This window comes from Panthera onca, chromosome A1 (genome assembly GCF_046562875.1).
Source record: "Panthera onca isolate mPanOnc1 chromosome A1, mPanOnc1 haplotype 2, whole genome shotgun sequence".
In the NCBI taxonomy this organism is placed as follows: Eukaryota; Metazoa; Chordata; class Mammalia; order Carnivora; family Felidae; genus Panthera; species Panthera onca.
Window position 1 is genome coordinate 39,247,975 of NC_138339.1, and position 25,289 is coordinate 39,273,263.

At 38.5% G+C, this 25,289-nt stretch overlaps 1 protein-coding gene across 2 annotated transcripts in view; it reads left to right on the plus strand.

Annotated features, from left to right (window-relative positions):
• The window catches only part of ITGA1 (integrin subunit alpha 1), a 165,544-nt gene that overhangs the window by 71,758 nt on the left and 68,497 nt on the right, over positions 1-25,289 (plus strand). For both annotated transcript variants that reach the window (XM_060634587.2, XM_060634586.2), the window contains 5 exons: positions 1,733-1,821; positions 1,928-2,039; positions 2,659-2,786; positions 18,649-18,797; positions 22,111-22,261. In XM_060634587.2, the coding sequence (XP_060490570.2) occupies positions 1,733-1,821; positions 1,928-2,039; positions 2,659-2,786; positions 18,649-18,797; positions 22,111-22,261 (629 nt within the window). The remainder of the gene's footprint in view (positions 1-1,732; positions 1,822-1,927; positions 2,040-2,658; positions 2,787-18,648; positions 18,798-22,110; positions 22,262-25,289) is intronic.

Consider the following 25,289-nt stretch of genomic DNA (forward strand, 5'->3'; position numbering starts at 1 on the left):
TGGATTACGTCCTGGATTATACTTTTGAGCTATAAGTGTAGAGGTTCTAGATCTGTTATTTGCCTTTGAATAGTCTTAACTTTTTGTTTTAGCAGACAGTTTACTTGGCTGAACTCAATTTCTGAACTGCAGTGGGAAGCAGTTAAAATCTCCATTCAGTTCTTCTCATTGTAGCTGAGCTGTTTGAAGTTTACTCTGCATATATATATACACATTTCAAGTGCTTCAGATATTTGGACAGAGCATACGTGTGTATGTTAGAACTCTCTTTTTGTGTCTCTACTTTCCAAGATATACCCCTTCACTTTACAGCTTCTGTCATTACCCTAATCTCTGTCCTCTGTTTATTCAAAACAGTAAGACTTTGACTACTATTTGAGGTTTAGCCATAGCTAGGACCTTCCCTTGGGGGAAAGCAAGCACATAAACAGGAAACTCAGCCAGTGCTAATCTCTTCTTACAAGTATAGACTTCCCTCCAGTTTCTGTCTGCTTTTGGTTGCTTTCTAGTACCTTCAGATGGTTGTTTCTTTTTTCTTTTTTTTCCTTCTCCTAGAGTTATTTGCAAAAGACTTGTTCTAATAGGAGCTACTCCTTCATTACCAAAAACTACAATGGAGTTTTAACATTAGCATGGAGATTTTAGCTACATCGACAACAGTGGAGACATTTCTGCTGTGGTCCCTAACATCCCAATGTCCCAGCTCATCCTGGATCAACTCTAGTATAAAAAACTCTAATCCAGATTATTCAAGACCAGTGTAGATAATGGTCCAGTTCCAGGTGCTTTCAAGGCAAACCAGACTAAACTCTGGGACAAAGACCAATATCCTCACATTAGGAAGACAGTGTGACCATTCAGGAATCTCTGCTTCCATTCCTCACTCTGCATCTATAATGGTCTTAAGGTAGGAAAAACTTTTGGGCATGAAGAGTGAGGTAAATCTTTCTTGAACCTGAGTTTTGCCACTTTGAAATATTTCAGCACTCTGCTAAGCAGGGTTTAGAAAATTTTGATTTTCCTGCCCAGTCTTTTTTTTTTTTTTTTTTTTTTTTGTCTTTTTTCAATATGAATAAGTGGAACTTCCTGCCACTTTTGCCAGGTTGGCCTGCTTCAAGACCCAACATTCCCATCTGGAATGACAAATGGCATCCCTTCATTGTTTCTTTTACCCGAACTTCCTGACCACTACTCCTTCTTGCTCTAGTTTTCTTTGTAAACTTCATGATGTCCCCATGATGGTGAAATCGATGTTCAAAATATATATTGGTGGGTTTTTTTTTCTGCTCTACTACCCATTTTCCCTCTTCTTGTCAGAAGTGATGCTATATCATTGGCCATCTATAACATACAGATATAGCATGCAAGGTAAGTGTTTAAGTTTCCTTTATATATCTACAATATTATGAGGTTAAGTATTCTATTTGTTTTAATTAGCAAAAAATGTGTGAAAGGCTGTCCCACATTTTCTTATTGCCCCACTAGCTCTGCATTCTTTTACAGTTCAGCAGAAGTATTTGAGACAGTTATCCAGACAACATTTCTGGGACATAAGCCAGGTTTTCAGCCTTAGCTTGTTCATTATATTCCTTAATAATACTTTGAAGACTATTTAGTTGAATCAAAAGAAAAATGTGCTATGATATGAACAAAGCAAATAGAATGTCCTAACGAGAAGGCACTTAATTTTACTTTGTTTTCCACCCTCATAAAAGTTTGTTTCTATTTTTAGTTAATACATCAATTCCCAATGTCACGGAAGTAAAGGAGAACATGACGTTTGGATCAACTTTAGTCACCAACCCAAATGGAGGGTTTCTGGTAAGAAAGCAAGGAGTTAGTTAAGGAGCCAAGAATGCCATCATTGTAAGTCTTTATAAAATTTGTTATATAATTTTTAATCTTATGGTTTTAATTTTTTTAAAAGGCATGTGGGCCCTTGTATGCCTATAGATGTGGACATTTACATTACACAACTGGAATCTGTTCTGATGTTAGCTCCACATTTCAAGTCGTGAACTCCATTGCTCCTGTACAAGGTACAGATTTTATGTGATGTTCTTACATGTTTGAAAAGTGTAAGCAGTGAATGAGACATATATATATACACAGGAGCATACCAAAAAGCTTGAAGTATTTTCTCAGCTACCAGCATTACCAATTTAGGTAAATGTTTGCTTTGCCAATATATAACCAAACCCCACTGCTATTTTTGGACTTGATATTAGTGTAAATAACCTTTAACAAAGTCTTGTTTAAACATCATAGCTAAAGCTGTCACATTGTTTTTATTTAAAGAATGAGTCTCTTTGAAGAAAGTAATCTCACTTGAAATACACACAGAATGAGAACAGTTACATAAATTCATACTGAGAAAACTTCCAAAGATAATTCATACAATGTTAATTACAATTCAGTAGAGATGTTTTACTTGATAAGAATCCCAAACCCATTGCTATTGAATGTAATGGTATTTATCAACTTTATTTTTGTAAAACTACTTCTTTCTGATTATAGAAGCAATGTGTCCACCATGTAGACTACCAGCTTATCTTTTTTTAAAATGAGCCTATTTCAGCCATGAAAACACTTCATACACTTTCATACTATCTAAAAAGATAAACTCGAAATTTGCACAGTTGACTCCTTTTATTGCAGAATGCAGCACTCAACTGGACATAGTCATCGTGCTGGATGGCTCCAACAGTATTTATCCCTGGGAGAGTGTTACAGCTTTTTTAAATGACCTTCTTGAGAGAATGGATATTGGTCCTAAACAGACACAGGTATGTGACTACGCATTTTGATTTCTGTTGTTCTAAAGATAAAAATGCATAGATTTTTAATAAAACAAAATATTCTGAACATAAATTAATCAATAAAGCTAATATTCAGGATGAATTTTATATTCCATATCCTTGTTTTTTCCTCCTGATGAAAGGGACATTACTGGAAGACCCTGTTATTTTCTAAACAGAAAATATAATGAAAGCTGCCATTTCTGATGCTCTTGAAAAATATCCCCTATAAATCATAATTGAATTCTTACTTATAAAGTAAGTGTGTAACCAGCTTCGGTAATATCAGAACAGGGTTTCAGAATTTGTGGAAACTAATCTGACATCCCAAAGAACACATCACATTAAATCCCCTCTCTTATATTATACAAGTAAATTAGTAAGTGATCACAGGATATCGCTTAAAGACCATTTTTTTCTCATCTTTAATACTTTCTTAAGCAAAATCCAAGTGCTCGATGCTTTAGCTACATTAAGCTGATTTTTTTTTTTTCTCCCCATGAGTATCTGTTTCTGAACACATTCCCTTTATTGCCATTAAATGAAGTGAAGCTTCTCACATGGTTTAGACACTGAGTTTGGGTTTTAGACACTGAGTTCGGGTTTAATTAATCTAATGCTGATTAAACTTATACAGCCATATGGCTTAAAATACAGAGAAGACAGTGGATAACAGGCAAATTAAATGTCAGAGTGAGGTCAGTGCCTTGAGAACAGGAATTAGCACTGGAGTCAGAGTCAAATGGTTGTTTCGTGGTTTGGGGACTGCAGGAGAGCAAAGAAGATGTTAGATCTGCACCTGCAGACCAGTGTCTTTCCTTTTCTCTCTGAAGCTCTACTTTGGAGAAATTTCTGAGGCACTGAAAAAGTGGTCTGACTGCATTGTTTGCCACACCCACACCTGGTACAGGACATGACTACACACACACACACACATATATGATATGCTTGTATATTTTTCTGTATATATATATATATATATACATGCCTATGTATATATATATATATATATATATATATATATATATATATATATGCCTATAAATGTATGTATAGATAGATACACACACACACACACACACACACACACACACACACATTTACAAAATGAATTTCCCCAAAAGGATGGTAGTTAAAAATTGCAAAGTAGATGCAAACCTCAAAGTGAAATGTCATATGGCTGTGTTCCAAGGCTGAATAGGTGAGAGCTAGGTGAGGAGTAAGGCTTTGTATATCCTTCTGGACAATAAAGAACATCTTGAAATCAGTATAAAATTATTTGAAAAATAGACTTTTATGCATCACAAAAGCTAAATTTTCCTGGATGCAAGTTTCTCATCTGCAATTAGTCTTCCCAAGTGAATTACCAGAAGTTTGGTGTCTCTTCTTGATACAGGGCATAAGGCAGCCTGCATCCTTTTAAAGACCATTCGAGGGGTGCCTGAATGGCTCAGTTGGTTAGGCATCTGACTCTTGATCATGTCATGATCAGAGTCAAGCTCAGGTCATGATCTCATGGCTTTGTGGGTTTAAGCTCCCCATCAGGCTCTATGCGGCCCTGCAGAGCCTGCTTGGGATTCTCTTTATTGTCTCTCTGCCCCTCCCCAACTTGCACTGTCTCTGTCTCTCTCAAAATAAATAAATAAACTTAAAAAAAAAAAAAAAAGACCATTCTAGAATTGTGACTTGCTCTTCCATCTGGTACATGTTTCACGTGGACCCTTTTTTTGCCCCCTGCTGAGGACCTCTCCCTTCCTCTTTTGCCCTCTTCCCCAATCCTTTCTCTCCTTGGTAAATAGAGTTTCATAGGGCTATAAAATTAAAGCTGGATGGAATTGTAGAGGACTTTTAGCCCCAAATCTCAATTTATGGAGGAGATAGGAGAGGCTAAGTAACTTGTTAAATAAAGTAAGTTGCTTGTTGATGACAGATCAGAAACCATAGCTTTCCAGCTGCAGTTCAGCTGTTTGGAGAAGTTTCAGGGCTGGTCCAGTCTGATGTCCCTAAATAGTAGGTCTCTGGTCCTTTTTATCTCATCATGGTTGCCCATAGCTTCCTTGGCCAGACCCCTTGGCACTCTGTCCTCTGCACTGACATACCTGTGACCAGATGGCTGGATCACAGCTCTCCCCTCTTTTACTGCCTTTCCCCATAATGTCCAATCTTCCCTTCCGCCTGTTTTGTCCACCCCATTCTACTTCCTTATCCAAGCCTTTCTTTCCAAAGCTAAGAATAGTCTTGGAATATTTTCTTGTTATTTCTAATATTTTTAGTCATCTGGAAATTTTATTTTACTTTTAAATTAATTTATCTATTTCAATGTAAAAAAAGTTTATTTATTTGTAGCTATCTGTGGACATTAGTGCAGCAGTGACATGTTTGGAGTTACTCTACAACTCTAGGAAGGAAATCTACAAGGCTATCTTACAAAAATAATCACCGCCTCAGTGGGGTTCTGTGCCCATGACTCAGTTTTATAAAGAACTCAGTTTTGTAAACAATCAATTGTTTATATGCTCAACCTGTTCTGCTATAGTTTTGATGTTTCTGTCTACTAGAACTGTAATTAATTTTCTATTTCTGTAGTGAAAGTCCTAATAGAGGAGCTATTCTGCCAGCCACCAGTGCAATTCTAGCCTGCCAGGGTTGTATACCTTTCTTGGCGGCAGGGGGAGAACAATCACTTTATTCAGAGGAATGGGGGCCAGCCCTTAGAGTTCAGATGCTACCAGACTACGGGAGGGAAACGAACATACTCTGAGGCAGAAGAGTCGGGTTACTTGTTTCCAGGACCTGATTCCACAAAGGGCAAGATTTCAAAATGCAACCCTGTGCACTGAGTCATTTGTAGTATCCACTGACTTCACCCAGGGAAACCTGCTTCCTAAAGAGAGAGGAGCTGCTTAAATGGCTGAATTTTTATGTCACATTTTGCTTGTATCATTCATTGTGGAGTTTAGCCATACTCCTTCATTCATTTATTCAAGTATGTTTCCTGAGGGTTTACAATGTACTCGGCTCTGTGCTGGGGCTTGGATAATCCTAGAGACAAGGTAGACACAGCCACTGCCCTCATAGAGCTTCTGTTGTAATGCAGTGTTTCTCCAAAAGAGGCTTATAGAACTTCTCTTCCCAAATCCCTGAGGTGCTTGGGCTGTACCCCAGATTTCAGAATCAGTCTCTCAGAGTGGGGCTATAGAGCCTGCATTTTAAGTAAGCAACCTACATGATTCTTAAACACATTAAAGTTTGAGAAACATAGGACTAATGCATTATTATATATTGTGTGTGTGTGTTTCTGCTGCATCTCTAGATACAGACTTTATATCACCTTTTAATTCTTGTCATTGGCCAGACAGTGCTTTGCTGTGACAGAGTGGGTTCTTAATGAGACCTGTTGAATAAGTGTGTATATCATAATTAATGCTTTTTAAAATTTTTTTCTGATAGGTGAACATTTAATGAGACTTTTTTTTCTATAACTGGCATTTTAATTTTCTATTAAATACTTTTATATTTGGGCTTTAGTGTTTACACTTTAGTATTTTCTAATCTTTTTCTATTTTGACTTAAGTTGTGTTAATGACTAGTTTCATAAGTTATTCTCTAAGTGAAGGGGATTGAAAAGGACATATTTACTACTAAGCCATCACTTTTGCTGAAGTGGTGAAAAGGGTCTTAACACCTTTAAATTCCCTTTAAAGTTTGATCTTCCTTTAGTGGATTCAGAAAAGAAATTTGTTCATATAAATTTTGGAAAAATATTTACTTTTGGAAAAATACTCTTCAAAGAAATGTGTACTGAAAAGCATGGTTATCATTCATGTGGTCTTATAGTAATTCTCTCCAAAAACACAATTTATTTTAACAACCATTTTCCTCCCTGACTGACTATAATATAATTTAAATAGGTTTTGTGTGTGTGTGTGTGTGTGTGTGTGTGTGTGGGTGGGTGGGTTTGTGTGTTGGGGGGGAGTGTATGTCTTTTGTTTTTGTTTGTTTTCAATTACAACACCCAATTCTGCCCTAAGATTGGCAGAATCTGCTTCTGGGTTTTTTTTCTCCCCATAACTTATCCTCCCTACCTCCATTCCTGAAAGGGAAAGATGTAAAAACAAACTGTGAGGGAGAATACCCAGAAGGAGCTGCCAAGATAGAAAGCTAAGAGATGGATGGAGGACTCTTCACCCATATCAAGGGTATAAAGGAATTCAGAATGGAGTTAAGAGGATTTCTGAAGAAGATTTCTCTGCAAGCAGGGCCTAGTGAGAAAGGCTTCAGTGGGTTCACACAATGAGCTTGATGTGTTTTCTAAAGTTGGGACACACAGTTGACTAGTGCTTCACTCCTGCCTGAAATACCTAAAGGGCAAGATAGCAGCTGTCTAGCTGCTGACAGGCAAGTCAGATGAGAGGTAGCTGCAGTCAGATTTCCCTGCAGTCCCAAGGTCTGTCATTACAAAGAATGTGTATATTCATGGATCATCACGGAGTCATGTTAGGTCCTGCCCTCAGACTCTTCTGGAGGTGAGCAGAGACTTCTGCACAAAAAAGCAGAAGATATCCCTGATGAGGGCAGTAGTGACATGTATTCACTCAGACAAGGAAGTAGGTGAAGAGAAATCTGCAGAGAACCCACAAGAAAGTTGTTAGCACCTGGTAGCACCTGATCCATCTCAGGATAGCACCGGTCAAGTAAAAATTCCTATACCCTTTATTTATCTCCGTTACCCCTATCCCCGGAGAGGTCAGAGACTACAGTTAACAATCTAAGGGGAGATGAGTAAAGAAACAAAGAAAGAAACAGCCACCTGTGCCGCTTTCTCAACTACATGCTTCTCATCTCCTGTAAGGCTTAGTGAGGGGAGAAGACGTACTATGAATCAACTTTGATATTTTGTCTCCTAGAGTGTGTTTTAATCTAGGTTGAACCATATGAAATTGTTGCTATTCGATCATTTTTGACCTACAAATACAGCAATTTCATGTGGTATGACCTACATTAAAATACAATTGACTCGGGGTGCCTCGGTGGCTCAGTCGGTTGAGTTTCCAGCTTCGGTTCAGGTCATGATCTCATGGCTCGTGATTTCGAGCCCCATGTTGGGCTCTGTGCTGCCAGCACAGAGCCTGCAGCTTCCTTTGGATTCTGTGTCTCCCTCTCTCTCTGCCTTTCCCCTGCTCACTCTCTCTCTCTAGCTCCCAAAAATAAATAAACATTAAAAATTTAAAAAAAAAATACAGTTGACTCTAGGATAATGTGAAGGTTAGGGGCACTGACTTGCTGTGCAGTCAAAAATCTGCATATAACTTTGACTCCCCCAGAACTTAACTACTAATAGCCTACTGTTGACTGAAAGCCCTGCCAATAACATAGCAGTGGATTAACACATATTGTATGTTTTATGTATTATATGCCATATTCTACAATAAAGTAAGCTAGAGAAAAGAAAATGCTATTATGAAAATCATAAAGAAGGGGCGCCTGGGTGGCTCAGTCAGCTAAGCTTCTGACTGTTGATTTTGGCTCAGGTGATGATCTTACTATTAGGGAGATCTAGCCACATTGGGCTTTGCGCTGACAGCTTAGAGCCTACTTGGGATCCTCTGTATTCCCTCTCTCTCTGCCCCTCCCCCATTCACTGTCTTGCTCTCTCTCTCTTTCTCTCTCTGTCTCAAAAATAAATAAACTTTTAAAAAAGAAAATCATAAAGAGAGAATACATTTACAGTACTACACTGTATTTACCCAAAAAATTCACGTATAAGTGGACCCGCACAGTTCAAACCCGTGTTGTTCAAGGATCAATTATATAGGTCTTTTCTTTTTTAATAGATATTTTAAAACTATTAAGACACTTATCTTTCTATCCAGGGAGAATAGAAGAACTTCACCCTAAATAAATTTTAAAGGGATCACGAGCCAAGAAAAAAATCACGTCATTCTGACTACACCTCATGAATTCTTGTGTACTGTATTGATTATGGCTATACACTTAGTACAACAGGTAAAGATAAAATATGATGGCCTATTGTCTGCATTCATAGATTTGTCATTTAGTAATTGCATGTATTGAAAGATAGTTGCAAAGAAATGAAAGGAATTGTCAACTCCACAAAGGAAAAAAAAAACAAACACAGAGGAAGGGAGAAAGAAGGAAAACTTAAACTTGAGCGTTGAAGTTTCCACATGACAATCAGTGTACATTAGGGGACGCAGCATAAGTGACAAAAACATCAACTCCAAATAGCTACTCAAAGTTTCATACAGGTTTCTGTGTGCTCCCACTAAGACTTTTGCTAACATAGTGAAGGAATTTTTGTCAACCAATTTTTTTACCCAAGACAGAGTAAAGGCTATAAAATTGCCTTTTAAAAAAAAACCACCTATAAAAACAAACCTGAAACACTCTGAGCTTGCCATAAAAGATACGATGGTATAAACATTGTGGAGGTCTTATCGATCCTCAATACCTAAACATAACACTGCTTTTAATAATAAATGAGAATGATATAAATATGCCAAATACGAGTGCATTACCCTAAATAAAACCAGTAAATTGTGAGGCTTGATATAAAAGTGAAATATACTAATGGAACAATGTCTAGATTGTTGCTATCAAAAGCACAGCATAGCATTAAACCAGGCAAAATGAAAGAGAGAGATTAATTAAATTTTAGGAATATTATTTATCTTTCTTTTTACTGCACGTTTTATGGCCATTTCCCCTGAAGCCTTATTCGTTGTTTTGAAGTCTGAATAGAAGCCTGAAGGCACCTTGCAGCTGAATCCTTGTCAATCAGGCTATAGTATCTGACAGCGGTACTGTGAATAAGGTGAATCTTCTCTGTCACTAGCCACCCAATCTCCATTCTCCCCTACTTCCATCCCTGAGCTATCTTTCCAAGGTAAAATTCAGATCATAGCATTTCCCTGGGTAAAAATCTCCTGTCTTTGCCTGCTGAGTAATATCCAAGCTCCCCAGTGGATTGGAAAGCATCTGTCACCTGGCGCCACTCATTCCCACTGCCGCCTGCCTCCCTGGTGCCTTCTTGCCTCTCTTCTGGCTCTGCAGCCACTCCTCCCCTCGCTTTCCCTGAACACATCGCCAGTGTCCACAGGAGCCCCTCCCCAGAGTGCCCTTCTCTACCCCAAGCCCTAGGTGCTAGGTGACTTAGTTCCAGTGTCACTGTCTCTGTCACGTTCCATGATCTTTCCACCCCTCTTCCCACAAACAATTCCCTCCCCTCTGTCCCCATAAGTTCTACTCACCCTTCACTTACAGCTCTCATCACTCAGTAGCACTATCTTTTCCTTCTGTGTCTGTCTCTCCTGGCAGACTGTGAATTCCACTTTGACAGCATTGTGCCTTAATCCTTTTATTTATGGGATACAGTTTAGAGTTTTATGTGTTGCTGAGCATATAGGAGGTAAATCATTTGGGTTGGAAAAATCTCATTGCTGGGACTTTTCATTTCTCCTTGTGTTAAAAATCATTGTTGTAATGACCTCTTTCTCTCAGTCTACTTCATGAAGTCATTGAGCTAGAAGTGATTCTTTGTGGGGGACCTCCCCCAGACACTCTTTACGTTAGGTTCCAGACTTTTCTTTACAGGTGTTCCCGCCCCAGCCCCATTCACCTCTCATCCTGATTGCTCCCACAGTCTTCTCAGAACTTTACTTGTACTCCCTTATCCTTGCATTTTTGAACTTGGATCAATTTCATTACAGCATCATCCAAGAAGGCAGCTTAAGACACCATTTTCCTAGGACCTATATCTATCATCTATCAACTTTATGTTTCTGAGGACTCATTTCATTTCCTTATGATCCAGTCTCACTTATGCCTCCCTTCACAGTGACAAACGGTGAAGCCTGGTTCCAGCTAACATAGCCTCAGAATGGCCCATGCTGACAGTTCACTGGGATTACAGTCTGTATTATTACTGCATTCTTACTCCAACTTAATCACATTAGAAGCATGTGGTAGGGGGCAGGGCTTTGCACCATAGTTTGGTTAAAGGAAATATAAATTGGCCGGACACAAAGCCTGAGCTCTTTTCATGTTCAGCAATGGGGGATCTCCCACAGAACACTTCGTTGTTTTACCCTATCATTATTCCCCTAAAGAAGACACTGGGTTGATAATGTTAATTGTTGAATGGAAAGCCCAGAAACTTAGTTTGTGCTTTAGAAATTAAAATTTAAAGGGGCGCCTGGGTGGCTCAGTTGGTTGAGCATCCGATTTCGGTTTAGGTCATGATCTCACTGTCTGTGAGTTCGAGCCCCGTGTCGGGCTCTGTGCTGACAGCTCAGAGCCTGGAGCCTGCTTCGGATCCTGTGTCTCCCTCTCTCTCTGCCCCTCCCCTGCTCTTGTTCTGTCTCTCTGTCAAAAATAAATAAAACATTAAAAAAATTTTAAAAAAAGAAATTAAAATTTAGCAACTGCTGTTATAACTTTAACTTAACAATACAAGGTATTAGAATATAATTCTAAATGAGGAAATAATTCCACTTCTACATAACTCTTTGACTCAATATACTTAGTAGCTATTTTACATACTTCTCTTTCTTAAACTTCTTTGTCATTCTGTGTTACTTGAATTTCATGAAAAAAAAAATCAGAAGGCCCTCCTTTCAGTGATTTCATTTATATTTCTCACATTCACTTTCTTCCTCTTTCTTCTCTACCCCCTAAAAGAAATGAAAACCATCCACATAATAAATTCATTGTAATTCAGCAGATATATATGAAGTGACTTCTTGATTAAGTATTAAGCTAGGTGTCATGGGCAATTAAAAAAAAAAAAACTGTAACTTTGTTCCTGAGCCCAAAATACTTCCAACTTAGAAATGAGGTAAAATCTTATATTTGGATGAGTACTACAATTATAGTGTATCATGAATATAACAAAGGTGAATGAGGCAGAACAATTATTTGATCTTTACGAGGAGGTAGCTCAATGTTGTAAAGCAATGTTTTCTAAATTATGTTGCTTGAGGTGTTAAATATGTTCTTCCCCCAAAATATTCCCTTAAATAGGAATAAAATATATCAAGTCTTTCAATTCATGATTCACAATGCATATTTTCATATTAAAGACTCAGAGCATTTTCAAAAAAATTTGCTTATGAATCAGAGTAGAGCAACTGGGAACAGAAGAGAAAGCCTTGGCCTTTTGCATTTGAAATTTGTGGCATTTTTTTTTACTTAATATAAATAGCAGAAGGAGAAAGAGAGGCAGACAAAGAGATAAAGGGAGAGACCGAGAGACAGAGAGAGAGAGAGAGAGAGAGAGAGAGAGAGAGGGAGAAGGGACCCCGTGCTGTAAAGATACATGTTAACTTTGTGTTACCCATTGTTTTTCAAGATTACTTGACCATGGAATTCTTTAAAAATCATAGCGAGTAACATACAGAGGGTGCTAGTACTCCCTAGAAAAGGGATCAGGGAATATTAGCTCATGGCTTAGCTGAAGAAGGATGGTAAATCTCATGTTTAAGTGGTTTTGAATAAATGTTACAAACCTCTGGTTCATATAACAGAATCCTCTATCAGTTGTGTGCCTGATTTATGTGATAGCCTGAATCTTAGTTCTCTTTGGTCTTAGATTTAATTACATACCTATATCTTTTGTTCTACTTAATCAGGAAGTTCAAACTGTGTCTCCCTAGGAAGTAAAGGCTTCCTTTCCAGTTGTCTCTGAAAAGTGACTGTTGTACTTGTTCTACTCTCTTTTTTTAAATGTTTATTTTTGAGAGAGAGCGTACGCGCGTGCGCGCGCAAGTGGGGGAGGGGGAGAAAGAGAGAGACACAGAATCTGAAGCAGGCTCCAGGCTCTGAGCTGTCAGCACAGTGCCCGACGCCGGGCTCAGACGTGGGGCTCGAACTCAGGAGCCACAAGATCATGACCTGAGCCCAAGTCAGATGCTTAAATGACTGAGCCACCCAGGCTCTCCTTGTTCTACTCTTTATAAGAATATTTTGTTCCTATCTTCCCATGCTGTTTTACTAATGCCCTAAGCTGCTCTTTTTCCATTTTCTCTTCAAGAAAGCCCACATCTAGCCGGTTGCTTCTTTTAGCTGTCATCCTGCTTATTTATTTCCATTCAGCAAACATGCCTAGAGTCTTTCCATCTCCATTACTCCTCAGCAGTCTCTACTTAACTTCTACGCTCTGGTTTTTGTATCATTCCAACACAACTGGCTGCCTCAAGTCAAATATGATGATTATTGGCCATTTTTCTTTTTCTCAGTTCCTAGAGTGATTTCAGTTCCTTATAATTTTTGACATATTCTCCACTCAAGACTGCTTTGCTTTCTCTATTCTACATTTGTAAACCCACCGTCTGTTCTTTACCTGGGTACCTACTAAGGGGACTGCATCTTCCTCCCTCCATGAGCCCTTTCACTGTGAGACAATAAATGTACTTGTACTTCTGTCCTCCTGCCTCCTCAAAATCTGTATGCCTCACTTGGCTAACTTTTTATCTTGTTATTTCATTATCATCCTTATTTGATTCTGTTGCATATATATGTGTGTGTGTGTGTGTGTGTGTGTGTGTGTGTGTATATATATATATATATATATATATACACACGTATATATATATACGTATATACGTATAAGGCAGGTATAAATCTATTTTACCTGCCTTAACTTATACCCTAAGCTAGGACTAAAACTGGTTTATTAACTGGGTCCCGTTAATACTCAGCAAAGTGTTACACGTGTTTGCTTTGTGATTTGACCATTTTCCTGTGATGAAAATCAATAAATGCCACCCTTTTCTGGAAAAGACACAGCAGGCCTTATTCTGTCTGATTCGTAAGGAAATATGCAGCCCACTATCAGCCAGGGACCTACACTGAGCGTCATTTCCCTGAGATTTGAGATTCCACTGCCCCCAGTCTTCTCATTTCCCACACATCTTTATGTCTCTCTTTTTCTGCTTATCATTATTTCCCTGCTATCTCAGTCTTATGTGAAATGTTACAGTCATCTAGTAAGAATGTATGAGGGTCAATCATAAGCAAAGCAAAACAGCAGCATGGGATAAGAGAGTACCAAAAGCTATGACATAGTCCATGCTCCTTAGCCCTGCTTGCTCCTATATATAATGCAGTTGGGAGATAAAGCATGCATACAAAGAAGTTCAGAAGAATACAGTACTCCCAGGAGCAAAACAGACAAGTTTGCTTCAGGGGTTAGAGAAAGGGAAGATCAGTAAGCTAGACTGGCGACTAGGTGGGAAAAGTTTTGCAGAGAAAGTGACTCTTTGTACCGGATCTTCCAGAATGGATAGAACTTAGCTTTGTTGGAGGGATGAGGAAAGGCACTTGGTAGGGACAGGGTTCATACTGGGGAGTTCTGAAGACGTGGGAGAACTAGAAAGGCTGTTGAGTGACTGCAGGTCAGGGGAAGAAAACTGAAGTTTACCTTACAGGTCTTGTATTTCCAAGGAGCAGCTTCAAGTTTTATCTGTTTTCTATTTTAAGTAGAATAAAAATTCCATTTAGAGTGTATTTTAAAGTCGTTGATGTAGGCAATGGAGAGTTAGTGGAGATTTTTGAATAAGGATGTTATGTAAGCAGAATTTCAAGGCAGTTAGCCTTACATTTATTTATGTAAGAGCTGAGGAGATGGAGCTGAGGAGAATGAAAATAGGAGGAAGACCAACAGCAGAAAGACCAACTATTGCCACGGTCCAGGTTGAGTGAAGTGAGGTCTGGCCTGAGCCAAGGAAGAAATGCAGAAACACAGATAATAGCTGCCTTAAGTCTGGTTTCCCAGAAGCAAACCCTGAGAAAATGAGCCAAGTGACAGTGATTTACTAAGGGAGTGCTTTTAAAAGAAAATAGTAAGAGATTTGGGGGAGCAAAACAGAGTAACAACTGAGAAGAACCAAGGGTGTGATTTCAAGTGAAATCAAGGCCTTCAGCTAATCTGAGTCAAGGGGCTGGTCTTTCACTGTCTGTACTCAGGCATTGCCTGTGGAGCTTGGCAAAAGGCGATAAAAGAAAAAATTTCCAGGCACTCCTCGCTCTTTGAACCTTTGGAACAAAGCAGATCTAGCAATCCAAGGGCAGACGGTCATCTGAAAAGACTCATGTGGAGTGTTAGAAGCAAAGTATAAAGAAAGGGTGAGGCAACTGACAGTTACAAGTTATCTAAAGAATAAACTTATAGAAGTGAGATATATGTTAAGTAGGTAGAGAAAGACAGACAGGGAGAGAGAGAGAGAGAGAGAGAGAGAGAGAGAGAGAGAAGGTATAAAGCACTGATTTCTGACTTACCAAGAGGCTAAAATTTTTCTGCTGTTCCTGGTGTCCAGATAATCCAATAGTCCATAGTAGGTTTTATAAAATATGTAAAGTATTTTGAAATGTCAAATATTATGGCACAAAGCAGCCTTGTTTAATTGGCATAAATTCTTCCTCTTCTCGTGTGAACTCCTCCCCATGTATCAATGTGATACTGTCTTTTTCCTGAAGAGTTAATAGTTTATGACCAGAATTTGATTGCACTCAATAAATGGGAGCAAAATACGCTCATTAGTACAAAGGAGTAGGACTGTCGAGCAGTGTTATGTGCAACCACATTTGAGATTCATGGCCATAACTTTAAAGTGAAACCAGTCTACAATTTGTGTGATTTTTGTGTAGAAACATTTGAAGTCACAGAAGCACAGAAAGTAAAGGAGATATTTGGACTTAACCAGAGTTGGAGGTTAGCCATGTGAGTTAATGGAGGGGAAAAAAGGTTAAAGGAGTTAAAGTTTGCAAGTAAATGATTGTGGTGATGGACCATGGAATCTAAGCTAGGGACAAAAAAAAAAAGTAGGATCTCTGAATTAATTGCAAGTCTTGATATGGTGAAGGAATTGGTGACAGACATAAATGAGCTCAAGTTAATGGTAAAACACTTGAAATTGAGATTGAGGTGCTGCAGTTTTTCCAGTTGACAAGGTCAAGGATAAGACCTTGAGAGTGGATGACATAGGTGATGTAGAGGAAAAGATTACTAAAGATGAGGAAGTCAAAGAAATAAGACTAGATTGTTCGATATTTTATCCAAATGAGAGACTACAGTGTTCAGTAGATTCACTCAAGTAGTAAAATGTCCAAGAATAATGACAGGAATGACAGTTTTCAAAGTTCTTTAGCCTCCTGCCTGATCAAACAAAAACAAAGGGAAATAAAAACAAAGAAACTCTGTAAGATGTCCTGAATAGATGAGCAATTAACTTCCACAGCAGCATTTATTCACCTTGGTACCAAAAAATAAGCATAATGTTTATCTAAGTTGCAAAATCATTTTACTTTTATTTATACTGAACATTTCTATACACAAAGACAATGTTGAACCTTCATGGTTTCCCTTAATAATTATACAGTGTCTCCCTAGATTATTAATTAAAACCTATGAGGGTCATTTGGGAGAATAATTTTAAATCTGTGTTGAGAGTAATGGATAACTATCCGTAACACTTAATTATGATTCAAGGAAATAACCTGAATTGGATTTTGAGTGTATCCTCATCCATTTATTTATTTATTTATTTATTTATTTATTTAGCATAATTAGTTGGTTGTAGCCTGCTTATATTTCCAAAAGGACTTTTGGTCATCTTTATTCCAATTATAAGAGCACACGGTTTTGGGACTGATGGTGACAGATATTCAGTGAAAGATATATTCATAGAAGAGCAGGGCTATCCTGGACATAGATTGAGGGATTGCATGTTCAGTCAGCTTATTATATACCTTATCTTACACTTACATATGCTATCTTTTTCTTATTTATCCTATACCCAACTAAACAACTCTAAGGAATGATTAATGTGTTCTGTTTCTATTTTTAAAATATGATGCTTGTTTGTTTGCTTTACTTGTATTATATTCTCCAGTAGATCTCAATTAGCTAGATAGCTCATTGAATTCATCAAGTAACAATTCATCAATGGCAGCAGCATTTAGCAGAAACTAGTAGGATGAGGTGACACAGAATGCAGGGAGTTCAGGGAGGTGTATTTCTGTAGAGAGGAAGTAGACTGATGGAAAAAGCCCTGGGATAAAAGATTCACATCTTAGACTAGACTCTTCTGCCCTTTCACTGTGAGGAATATTTTAAACTTAAATTTCTCATTTATAAAATGTGATACCAATTAATGTTATTGTAATCTGAATAAATTAGGGGAAAGCTTTTCAAAAGGCATTAAAAATATAGGATACTATTCTCACTTAAGCATAATGGTGTAATTGCTTCAAGACGTCTAGTGTACTCTAGAAGGTGGCTCAAAGATGATAAAGATTATTTTAAATTAGAAGGTAGTCTTGTTGGTTTCTGCAAATGCCAGAGTATGCTTCTGGTTTCAAAGAAGACCCAGCTGTGGAAATGTACCTATGAGTCAGACATGTAATTAAAGATTTCTGACAATTGTAACATCCTCAAGGGAGGCTGGAAGGTAGATGCTGAACCTTCATGCCACTTGGAAGTAAGATCAGAATTGGAAATAGGATGGGTATGAAAAAAGCACTAGAGGCAACTTTACCACTGAGCAAACTAGGCAATTGCCTTAGCAAGAAGGCAGCCTTGTCTCAAATTGCTTCCCCAGGACCCAAGAAATGAAGTGCCCAGAATTTCTACATTAAAAAGACATTCATTTGGGTATAGAATTTCTGAATTTCTCATTTTGGGGTGGGAAATTAAACAAAAAGTTATCTTCACTCACAATTCTTGATGTAGATTGATCTATTGGTTCACATCAATATTTAAAACTAGGTATAGAAAAAGGATAAGAAAAATGGGCATCTGTAAGGGAGAGGGGAGGAATACAGAGCAAGGGAAATCCAATCTGGTGTCACTTTACCCTATGTATCATTTTGCTCCATGATGGCTCTGCAGTTAGCTGCCCACATTATCCTATCTGTGCAAAGGAGGGAACGAAAGGAGGAAGGTAGAAAGAAGGGAAGACTGAACAAGAAAAGGGGTGGTGGGGAGAAGGGCTGGTGTGAGAGAAATGGAAGCTATGCCTGAGCTAGATAAAGCCTGAAGCACATGTGTGCCCTCCCCAGATACATGCCCCACTTACTACTCATCCAGCCTCATCTGGTTTCACTTCCCCTCACAGCCTAGTCCAGGCTTACTGACTTTCTTTCTGTTCTCAGGACATCCCTACTTTTTTCTCATCTCAGCTTCTTCACATACTGATTGCCCTTGTGTGGATCCATCCTCTCGCTCTGTCTCCATCCAGGACAGGTCTCCACCCTCCTTGCACCTTTCAGTATCAATTTGAATATCACTTCGAAGAGGCCTTCCCTAACCCCCCATTTTGAAGTAGGGCCCTAGGTTTACTTGCTAAACAGCTTTTCCATTTCAGCCCTCTCTCCATAGTTTGCAATTGAACATGCATTGGAATGATTGTTGAATCTCCCTCTCTCTCTGATTCTCTCTCTCTCTCTCTCTCTCTCTCTGATTTCCTCTCTCTCTCTCTCTCTCTCTCTCTCTCTCTCTCTCTCTCATTTAGAAGCCCCATGAAGGCAGAGAGCATGTCAGTGCATTGTATCTTCTACCCCTCAAGGCTTGCCAGAGTCATTCAGTAGAAACTATTGCAGAGATAAACCAATTGTTTAAGAAGTTTAACAACAGCACTTTCATTCTTGTTCCTTGGGCTACGAATATCCACAAGTGACAGTGGTTATTTCTGTCGGAAGGATATGTATACTGATGAATTTTTGAACTATCTAAAAGACAAAAATGTATGACATCTGATCTATATGTTTAAACTAAAGAAAATTGAAATGGAATATTGCTAGATGGTTAACTCACAATGGCTTGGTATTTCAGGTTGGAATTGTACAGTATGGAGAAAATGTAACCCATGAGTTCAACCTCAATAAGTACTCATCAACGGAAGAGGTACTTGTTGCAGCAAATAAAATAATCCAGAGAGGTGGCCGCCAGACTATGACAGCCCTTGGGATAGACACAGCCAGGTATGTGGATTAAAAAATAGACCAAGGTAAAAAAAAACTACACATGACCAACGGTTCACAATCAAGCCCTTTCGAGTGTTGATTGAGCACTTACCTTGGCAACATTTAAAGTCATCTTTTTAAAAAACTGGATTCCACCAATTAGCTAATAGTTATAGGATCAAGTTTTTCTACAACATAGTCTCCCTGCCCTTCTTGTCTTTCCTCTTATCCTAAAGGTTTAAGTCATGGAAAATCAGTCATAAAAACTACTGTAGTCTAATGCATCATGTTCTTGGGTGCTAAGACAAAATATTAGTGAATATATTTTCCCTTTGTTCTTTGTTTACAGCTTCTAGGAATCCCATTTTTTTTTAAAAAAGAGGATTAATATTCATCCACTTCTACTCAATATGTATTTATATCCTAGTATGTCCATAATTTTACAGTACCTAATTTAGGGTTATTGAAGCTCTCAAGTAAGAGTTTTTAAGAAGCCAAATTCAATAGCGCTGTCTTTGAAATCATTTTCAGTGCAAAGACTGAAAGAAGTGGAAAGAACTTCATCATTTGTGCACTCTTTCTTTCTTCTGTTCTCCAAATTTCCTCTAATTCACATCTCTTCCTTCCTCCTGCACCTCCACGGAGAGCACATAATCCACTCTGTGGTTGAACTTCATTCTATAAGAAGCTACAGAACTGTCCTTTGATCACAATGTAGAACATTTTATTTCCTATATCGTTCCCAATTGCATGCAACTCCCATCATTTGCTGTTTTATTCATGAGTTGCCTTTAAAGCTAGTAAGGTTCTGATAAAAAACTAAACAATACCAAAATCACAGGAAATTTAATAAGTAATGTGACTAATACTAAGGATCCTTCTGTTACGTGTCTTCAACTTCTGGACCCTCATCTGATTTTAAAGAACTAATTACCCATTCTCTCACTTCACTTGTCTGCTAAGATCAGTATTTTAAGGGGGTTAAAATAGTTAATATGGATATTCTGAAGAACTGAGATTTTATGTGCAGCATTAGGCCCCTAAGTGTTAGAGAAGCATGTGGTTCTAGTTATATGGGGCTCAAGAGAAAATAACCACAAACAGATGGGGTAATTTTACATTTACCTGCCTTTCAGATCACCAATTTGCATGCACAGAGAGTGCACATGTTGAGGTGTGCTGAATGCACCTTCTTAAATAATTGACTAAATGTGACTGCACATTCAAAGTAAATCAAAGTGTTCTTTGAAAGCTCTGAGTCTGTAGGGAGCTGTGTATTTTCTAAAGGCATCCACTTAAGAATGAATATTCATCTTTGAAAACTAACTGAAGAAATATTCTGGCTGCTTTGCTCCTGCGTAAATACCACTCTAAATACCATAACCCTATATGGTTTTTGCCTACATGTTTCACAAAGGGTCTAGCTGTAGGGCACACAGTTTATTGAGTTTTGTATATAAATAAAACTCCATAGCGGTATTACTCAGTATCATTGTACATTCTTTTTTCACATTGAAGCATATTTTTAATTGCTGTTTATTCCTTTCTAGCAGGGCCAATTGCAAACAATATTTTTAATTTTTTAGAATCCTTTACTTCTATTTTCATTGGATGGTAGTATTTGGGGGTCAAGGGCAATTTGCTGAAGATATTTGAAACAGAAAGAGTCTACTCAAGAGTTCTGCCAGTGGCTAGTTTTACATTATATAAAACCAACCCTTGTTTAGATCTAGCAGATTTTCTTTAAGAAATGTCTTTTAATTATCTCCATCAGCTGAGGTTCATTCAGTAATGACCTGTATCTTTGTAAGAAGTAGGAAGTTTTGGTGATCCTCTAAAGAATTAAGACCACAAAAAGGGTTGAATCATATGTGATATCCATGTCTGAACTTCATTTAAAGACTAGTCTTTAACATCTGTTTACACCTTTGTACATATAAAGAAGTTGGACATCTACCTGTTTAGTGTAGAGGGCAGAAATATGCAGTTCCTTAGTGATCAGTTGTTGTTTTTTTAATTGCTTCTCCTTTATTTTGAAATTTTTAAGAAAAATCAAAAATGTAAAAGAAAGCAAACAACAAAATCCTATGTACTCACCAAACAAATCAACAGTTGTTAATATCTTCTCATATTTGCCTTCAGTCTTTCTAAAGAGAAATAATCACAGATAAAAATCCCTTTGCCCACATCACTGGGATTTTCTCTCCTGCTCACAAGATACCTACTATTGTGCATTTACTGTGTACCTAAGGTACAACTAATGTGTATTGTGCAAACCATTTGGAAGGTTGGTTTAAGAGAAATGTTTTTTGGCATATTCCAAACTGCAGGTATTTGTCCTCACGACCAAACTATTTAAAAGGAGCATTCAGTATAATTGCTGCATTTTATACCAAAATCAAAAAAAAATATTATATGAAACCCTTTCATTGTTTCATTCCAAGTAAACTTACTTGACTCAAGAGAGGGAAGTGAGTTGAGTAAAAGAAAATAATACAGGGAAAGTGTGCCTCTGTGTGTGTGTGTGTGTGTGTGTGCACACGCGCCTGTGGAGAAGCACAAAACAAACAAGAATTTAAGTTCCCTTCTCTTTCAGCTCTTTCCATAAATGCTTTTTGAATTAAATAAAAACTCCTTTCTTTGCAGTTAGGGCATAGCATTTCCCTTTCTCTCCGTGCCACCTTCTCCCACCCCATCCCCAGCAGCCTGTGTCCTAAAACCTAGTTCAGACCAAATTTTTCATAGCTACTCCAGCCCCTTTTGTCCTCCATAGCCCTGCTTTATCACTGACTCAGACCACAACTGTCTGCAGTCTTTTATGACCATGTCTGATTTTCCCCCATACTCCTGTTTTCCCCCAGCTCCCCTCCTCAGCTCAGAGGATTTCCATACTGTTCTATAAATGTCAGAGTAGATGTGGCAGAAGTGAGGACAGAGCAAAAGTTTCTGCCAAAAGCAAAAGAAAAGAGGAGTGTTTATAGAGAAAGGAGTGGCTGAGAGAGTATTTGAGATCTGACCTTCTCTAGATCTGATGTGTGCTCCAGTGACACCTTCCCTGACAAGTTTCCAAAGAATGAAATACTGCTGCCCTTTGTATATGGGATATGTGATGATCAGCAAAATGGTGACCTCTCCATCATCTGGAATAAATCTAAAACTATTACAAATAATGATCATCATGCCTCCCAGCTTGAACAATGGGTGTCAGTGTTGATCTTGGAAGGACAGCACTAGTCTAGCTACAGTTGTCACTGTTTTTCTTTTGTTTATCACTTTGCCTAACCTTGGGGTGGTGTTTTATTTGCTTCTCTTTTCTCTTTGATTTCTTCAGGAAGGAGGCTTTCACTGAAGCCCGGGGTGCCCGAAGGGGAGTTAAAAAAGTTATGGTAATTGTGACTGATGGGGAGTCCCATGATAACCATCGACTGAATAAGGTCATCCAAGACTGTGAGGATGAAAACATTCAGCGATTTTCCATAGCTGTAAGTACAGGGCTAGAAATGGCTTTCATATTCTGTTGTGAAGACAAGAGGGGTGTGTGTGTGTGTGTGTGTGTGTGTGTGTGTGTGTGTGTGTATGTATATATACATACATACACACACACACACACACCCATCATGGTTGTGTTATGAAAGTGACACAGACAAGGTTGAGAAAGGAAAAGTTCTCCACTTGAAAGTAAACTCTGTGGAGGCAAGATAGGGTTTTTGCTCCCTTTGTGTCCCCAGGAAGAGAGGGCAAGAGAAAGAAAGACAGAAATAGGAAAGGAAAAAGAAGAGAAGAAAAGGAGAAGAAGGTAGGAAGAGGAACTGTGGGGGGGGGCGGGGCAGGTGAAGAGAGGAATGGAGGAAGGGCAGGAAAGAGGAAGGGAAGGAGGAGATGGGAGGGTGGAAGGAAAAAGGAAGGGAGGTAGGAAAGGAGGGAACTGAAGATGTGCTAGGTAAGAAATACAGTGCCTGCTAATTAATAATTCTTCCCACGATTTGGGAAGGTGGAAAATCAGGACAAAGCTCCTAATAATCTGCTAAAAGTGAACAATGGTATTTTCACACCTACAACTCTATGAGTTACAGGAAAGAAGCAAAAGGTCACCTAATTTTTTGTCTTCTCTGGACAGTCTACACCAGGACTTAGAAGAAGAGACCCTGTGATGGCAAGACTTTCTTTTTTTTTTTCACATTTACTTATTTTTGAGAGACAGAGAGAGACAGAGCATGAGCAGGGGAGGGGCAGAGAAAGTGGGAGACACAGAATCCATAGCAGGCTCCAGGCTCTGAGCTGTCAGCACAGAGCCCAACGCAGGGCTTGAACTCACGGACCATGAGATCATGACCTGAGCCAAAGTCGGCCACTTAACCAACTGAGCCACCCAGGCGTCCCAGCAAGACTTTCTTATGTGGTTTTGTAGTTACAGTTATTCCTCTGCACAAGCCACTTTCTTGGCATTACTGGTGGAATGAGGAGGGATCAGGAGACTGACTTATTACTTATGCACTCTGTGCAGAGCCATTTCATCCCATTTCATAGCCCCTCACTGTGCAGCCAAAGTGAAGCAGCCAGCAGCTATAAAATGTTTTCCTATAATTGCATTTAAGCTGGGCAAGAAGAGAAAAAGGATTACAGAAGAAGAAATTTCCTTTAGTTCCAAGGAAAAGCCTAGCCTGCTCTTGATGATAGAAGATATTACATATAAAGTACTTTAGCTCTTTGTGAGCAAATCTGGATTAATACAACAGCAATCCATTATTAATAACAAGTGTCTTTCAAATATAAAAAACAAAAAGGGGAGAGGGAGGGAGGGAGGGAGGGAGAGAGAGAGAGAGAGAGAGAGAGAGAGAGAGAGAGAGAGAGAGACTGTCAGAGTGCTTTATAGCTCTTATTAGTGATTTTTTTCTAAATCAACTTCTAATAGTTCCATGAACTAAGATAACTCAATTTTCATGGTGCGACCCCATGGAGAGGGACATTCAGAAAAAGAGAAATAAAACTTCTACATTTCAAACATGGAAAATAATTTAAATTGTCACTCATATAGCACTCTATAATCTACAGTGTTTTTTTTCCTGTGTCCTAGATACCTTTCTTTGTCCTTCATGGCACCCCAAAGAGAGGAGGGCAACCTTTATTTTCCCCATTTTATGAATGAGAAAACCAAGGGATAGCAGTCCCCATGACTGTAGGTCACATGGCCAGGTCTCCACATCCCCCTTGACTGACCACATGTACCACACTGCCCTGGGCTGTTCTTCCCCATGCCCCAATCTTTCTTTCTTCTGCCTCGGGTCTCTGGAAGGTGCTACAGGACTATCCTAACCTGTTTTCACTCACTTCCTCTAACTTCCAAAGAGCACCATGGTTCTCTCCACCTCCTGCTTTTTGTACCAGAGCAAAAGGACCCAGCACAGAAATGCTAGGCATGTCCCATAATGTGATAACTTTAAGCAACAAAAGACCCGTGGACATTTTCCAGAAGTAAGTCTAAGAAAGGTGGGGGGGGGGGGGGGGGGAGGGATAGAGGACAGTATATTTTGGAGCCAGAAAGACCTTTGTTCAAATTCTGCCTTTGTGAGAGTGAATAAGTCACTTAATACTCTGAGCTTCAGCTTCTTTATCTGTAAAGTAGGGTAATATTGTTTCTCTCTCTTTCAGATAAAGAACCAGTGAGATAATGACTATGAAACCATCTAGCACAATGGCAGGCTAGGCAACCAATAAATATTATTTTTCTTAAGGATCTTTAACTCAAGCAGTTTACAACCATGAAGTAATAAAATTATAGTTCTTTAGAACTAGAAGGAATTTTATAGATAAACTGTGTTGCCCTCTTGCACAGAAGCCTTCAGTGACTCCCCCATGCACTGTCAACCCTATTCTCAGCTTCTGAACCTTAACTAACGACTGTCCAGCCTTCCTTTCTAATCGTTCACTCTTGATTCAATAGCATGTGCCCTTTAAGGAGTCTTCTTAATATAAATTGTTTTTTTTTTTAATTAAGGCAGGAAACAAACATCTCAGAACTCTAACTGCTTAGCCTAAATTGGTTTTCACAAAATCTCTTTTATTTACAGTAAGTGAGAATAAGATATTACCCATAATTGCATTAATCTTCCAGGAGAATAATAAAATCATGAGTTCCTTTCCTGTTTTAATCAATGAATTATTATCAAATTGCTCTTCAAAATGTTATAAATAATATATGAGAAAATTTCACTTCAAGAATTGTTATTTTCCCAATTCATATTTCTTGTCCCCAGTGAACCTTGTATTTTTTAGTTTGTGCTGAACTAGGAAATAAGACAGTTATTTTACTTCCTCTTCTTGTGCATTCTTGGGCATTTCTACAGCTGCATTCATGCTTCACATGATCAAATATAGTTGAGGGTCTGCCACTGTTATCACCTGGACTGTTTCTCCTAGTCCATTTTTTTTACCCTCCATTTGATCTTGAACACCACAGACATGTTTTATGGGAGACAATGACCCCAAAATAATTGACCATTGAAAATTTAA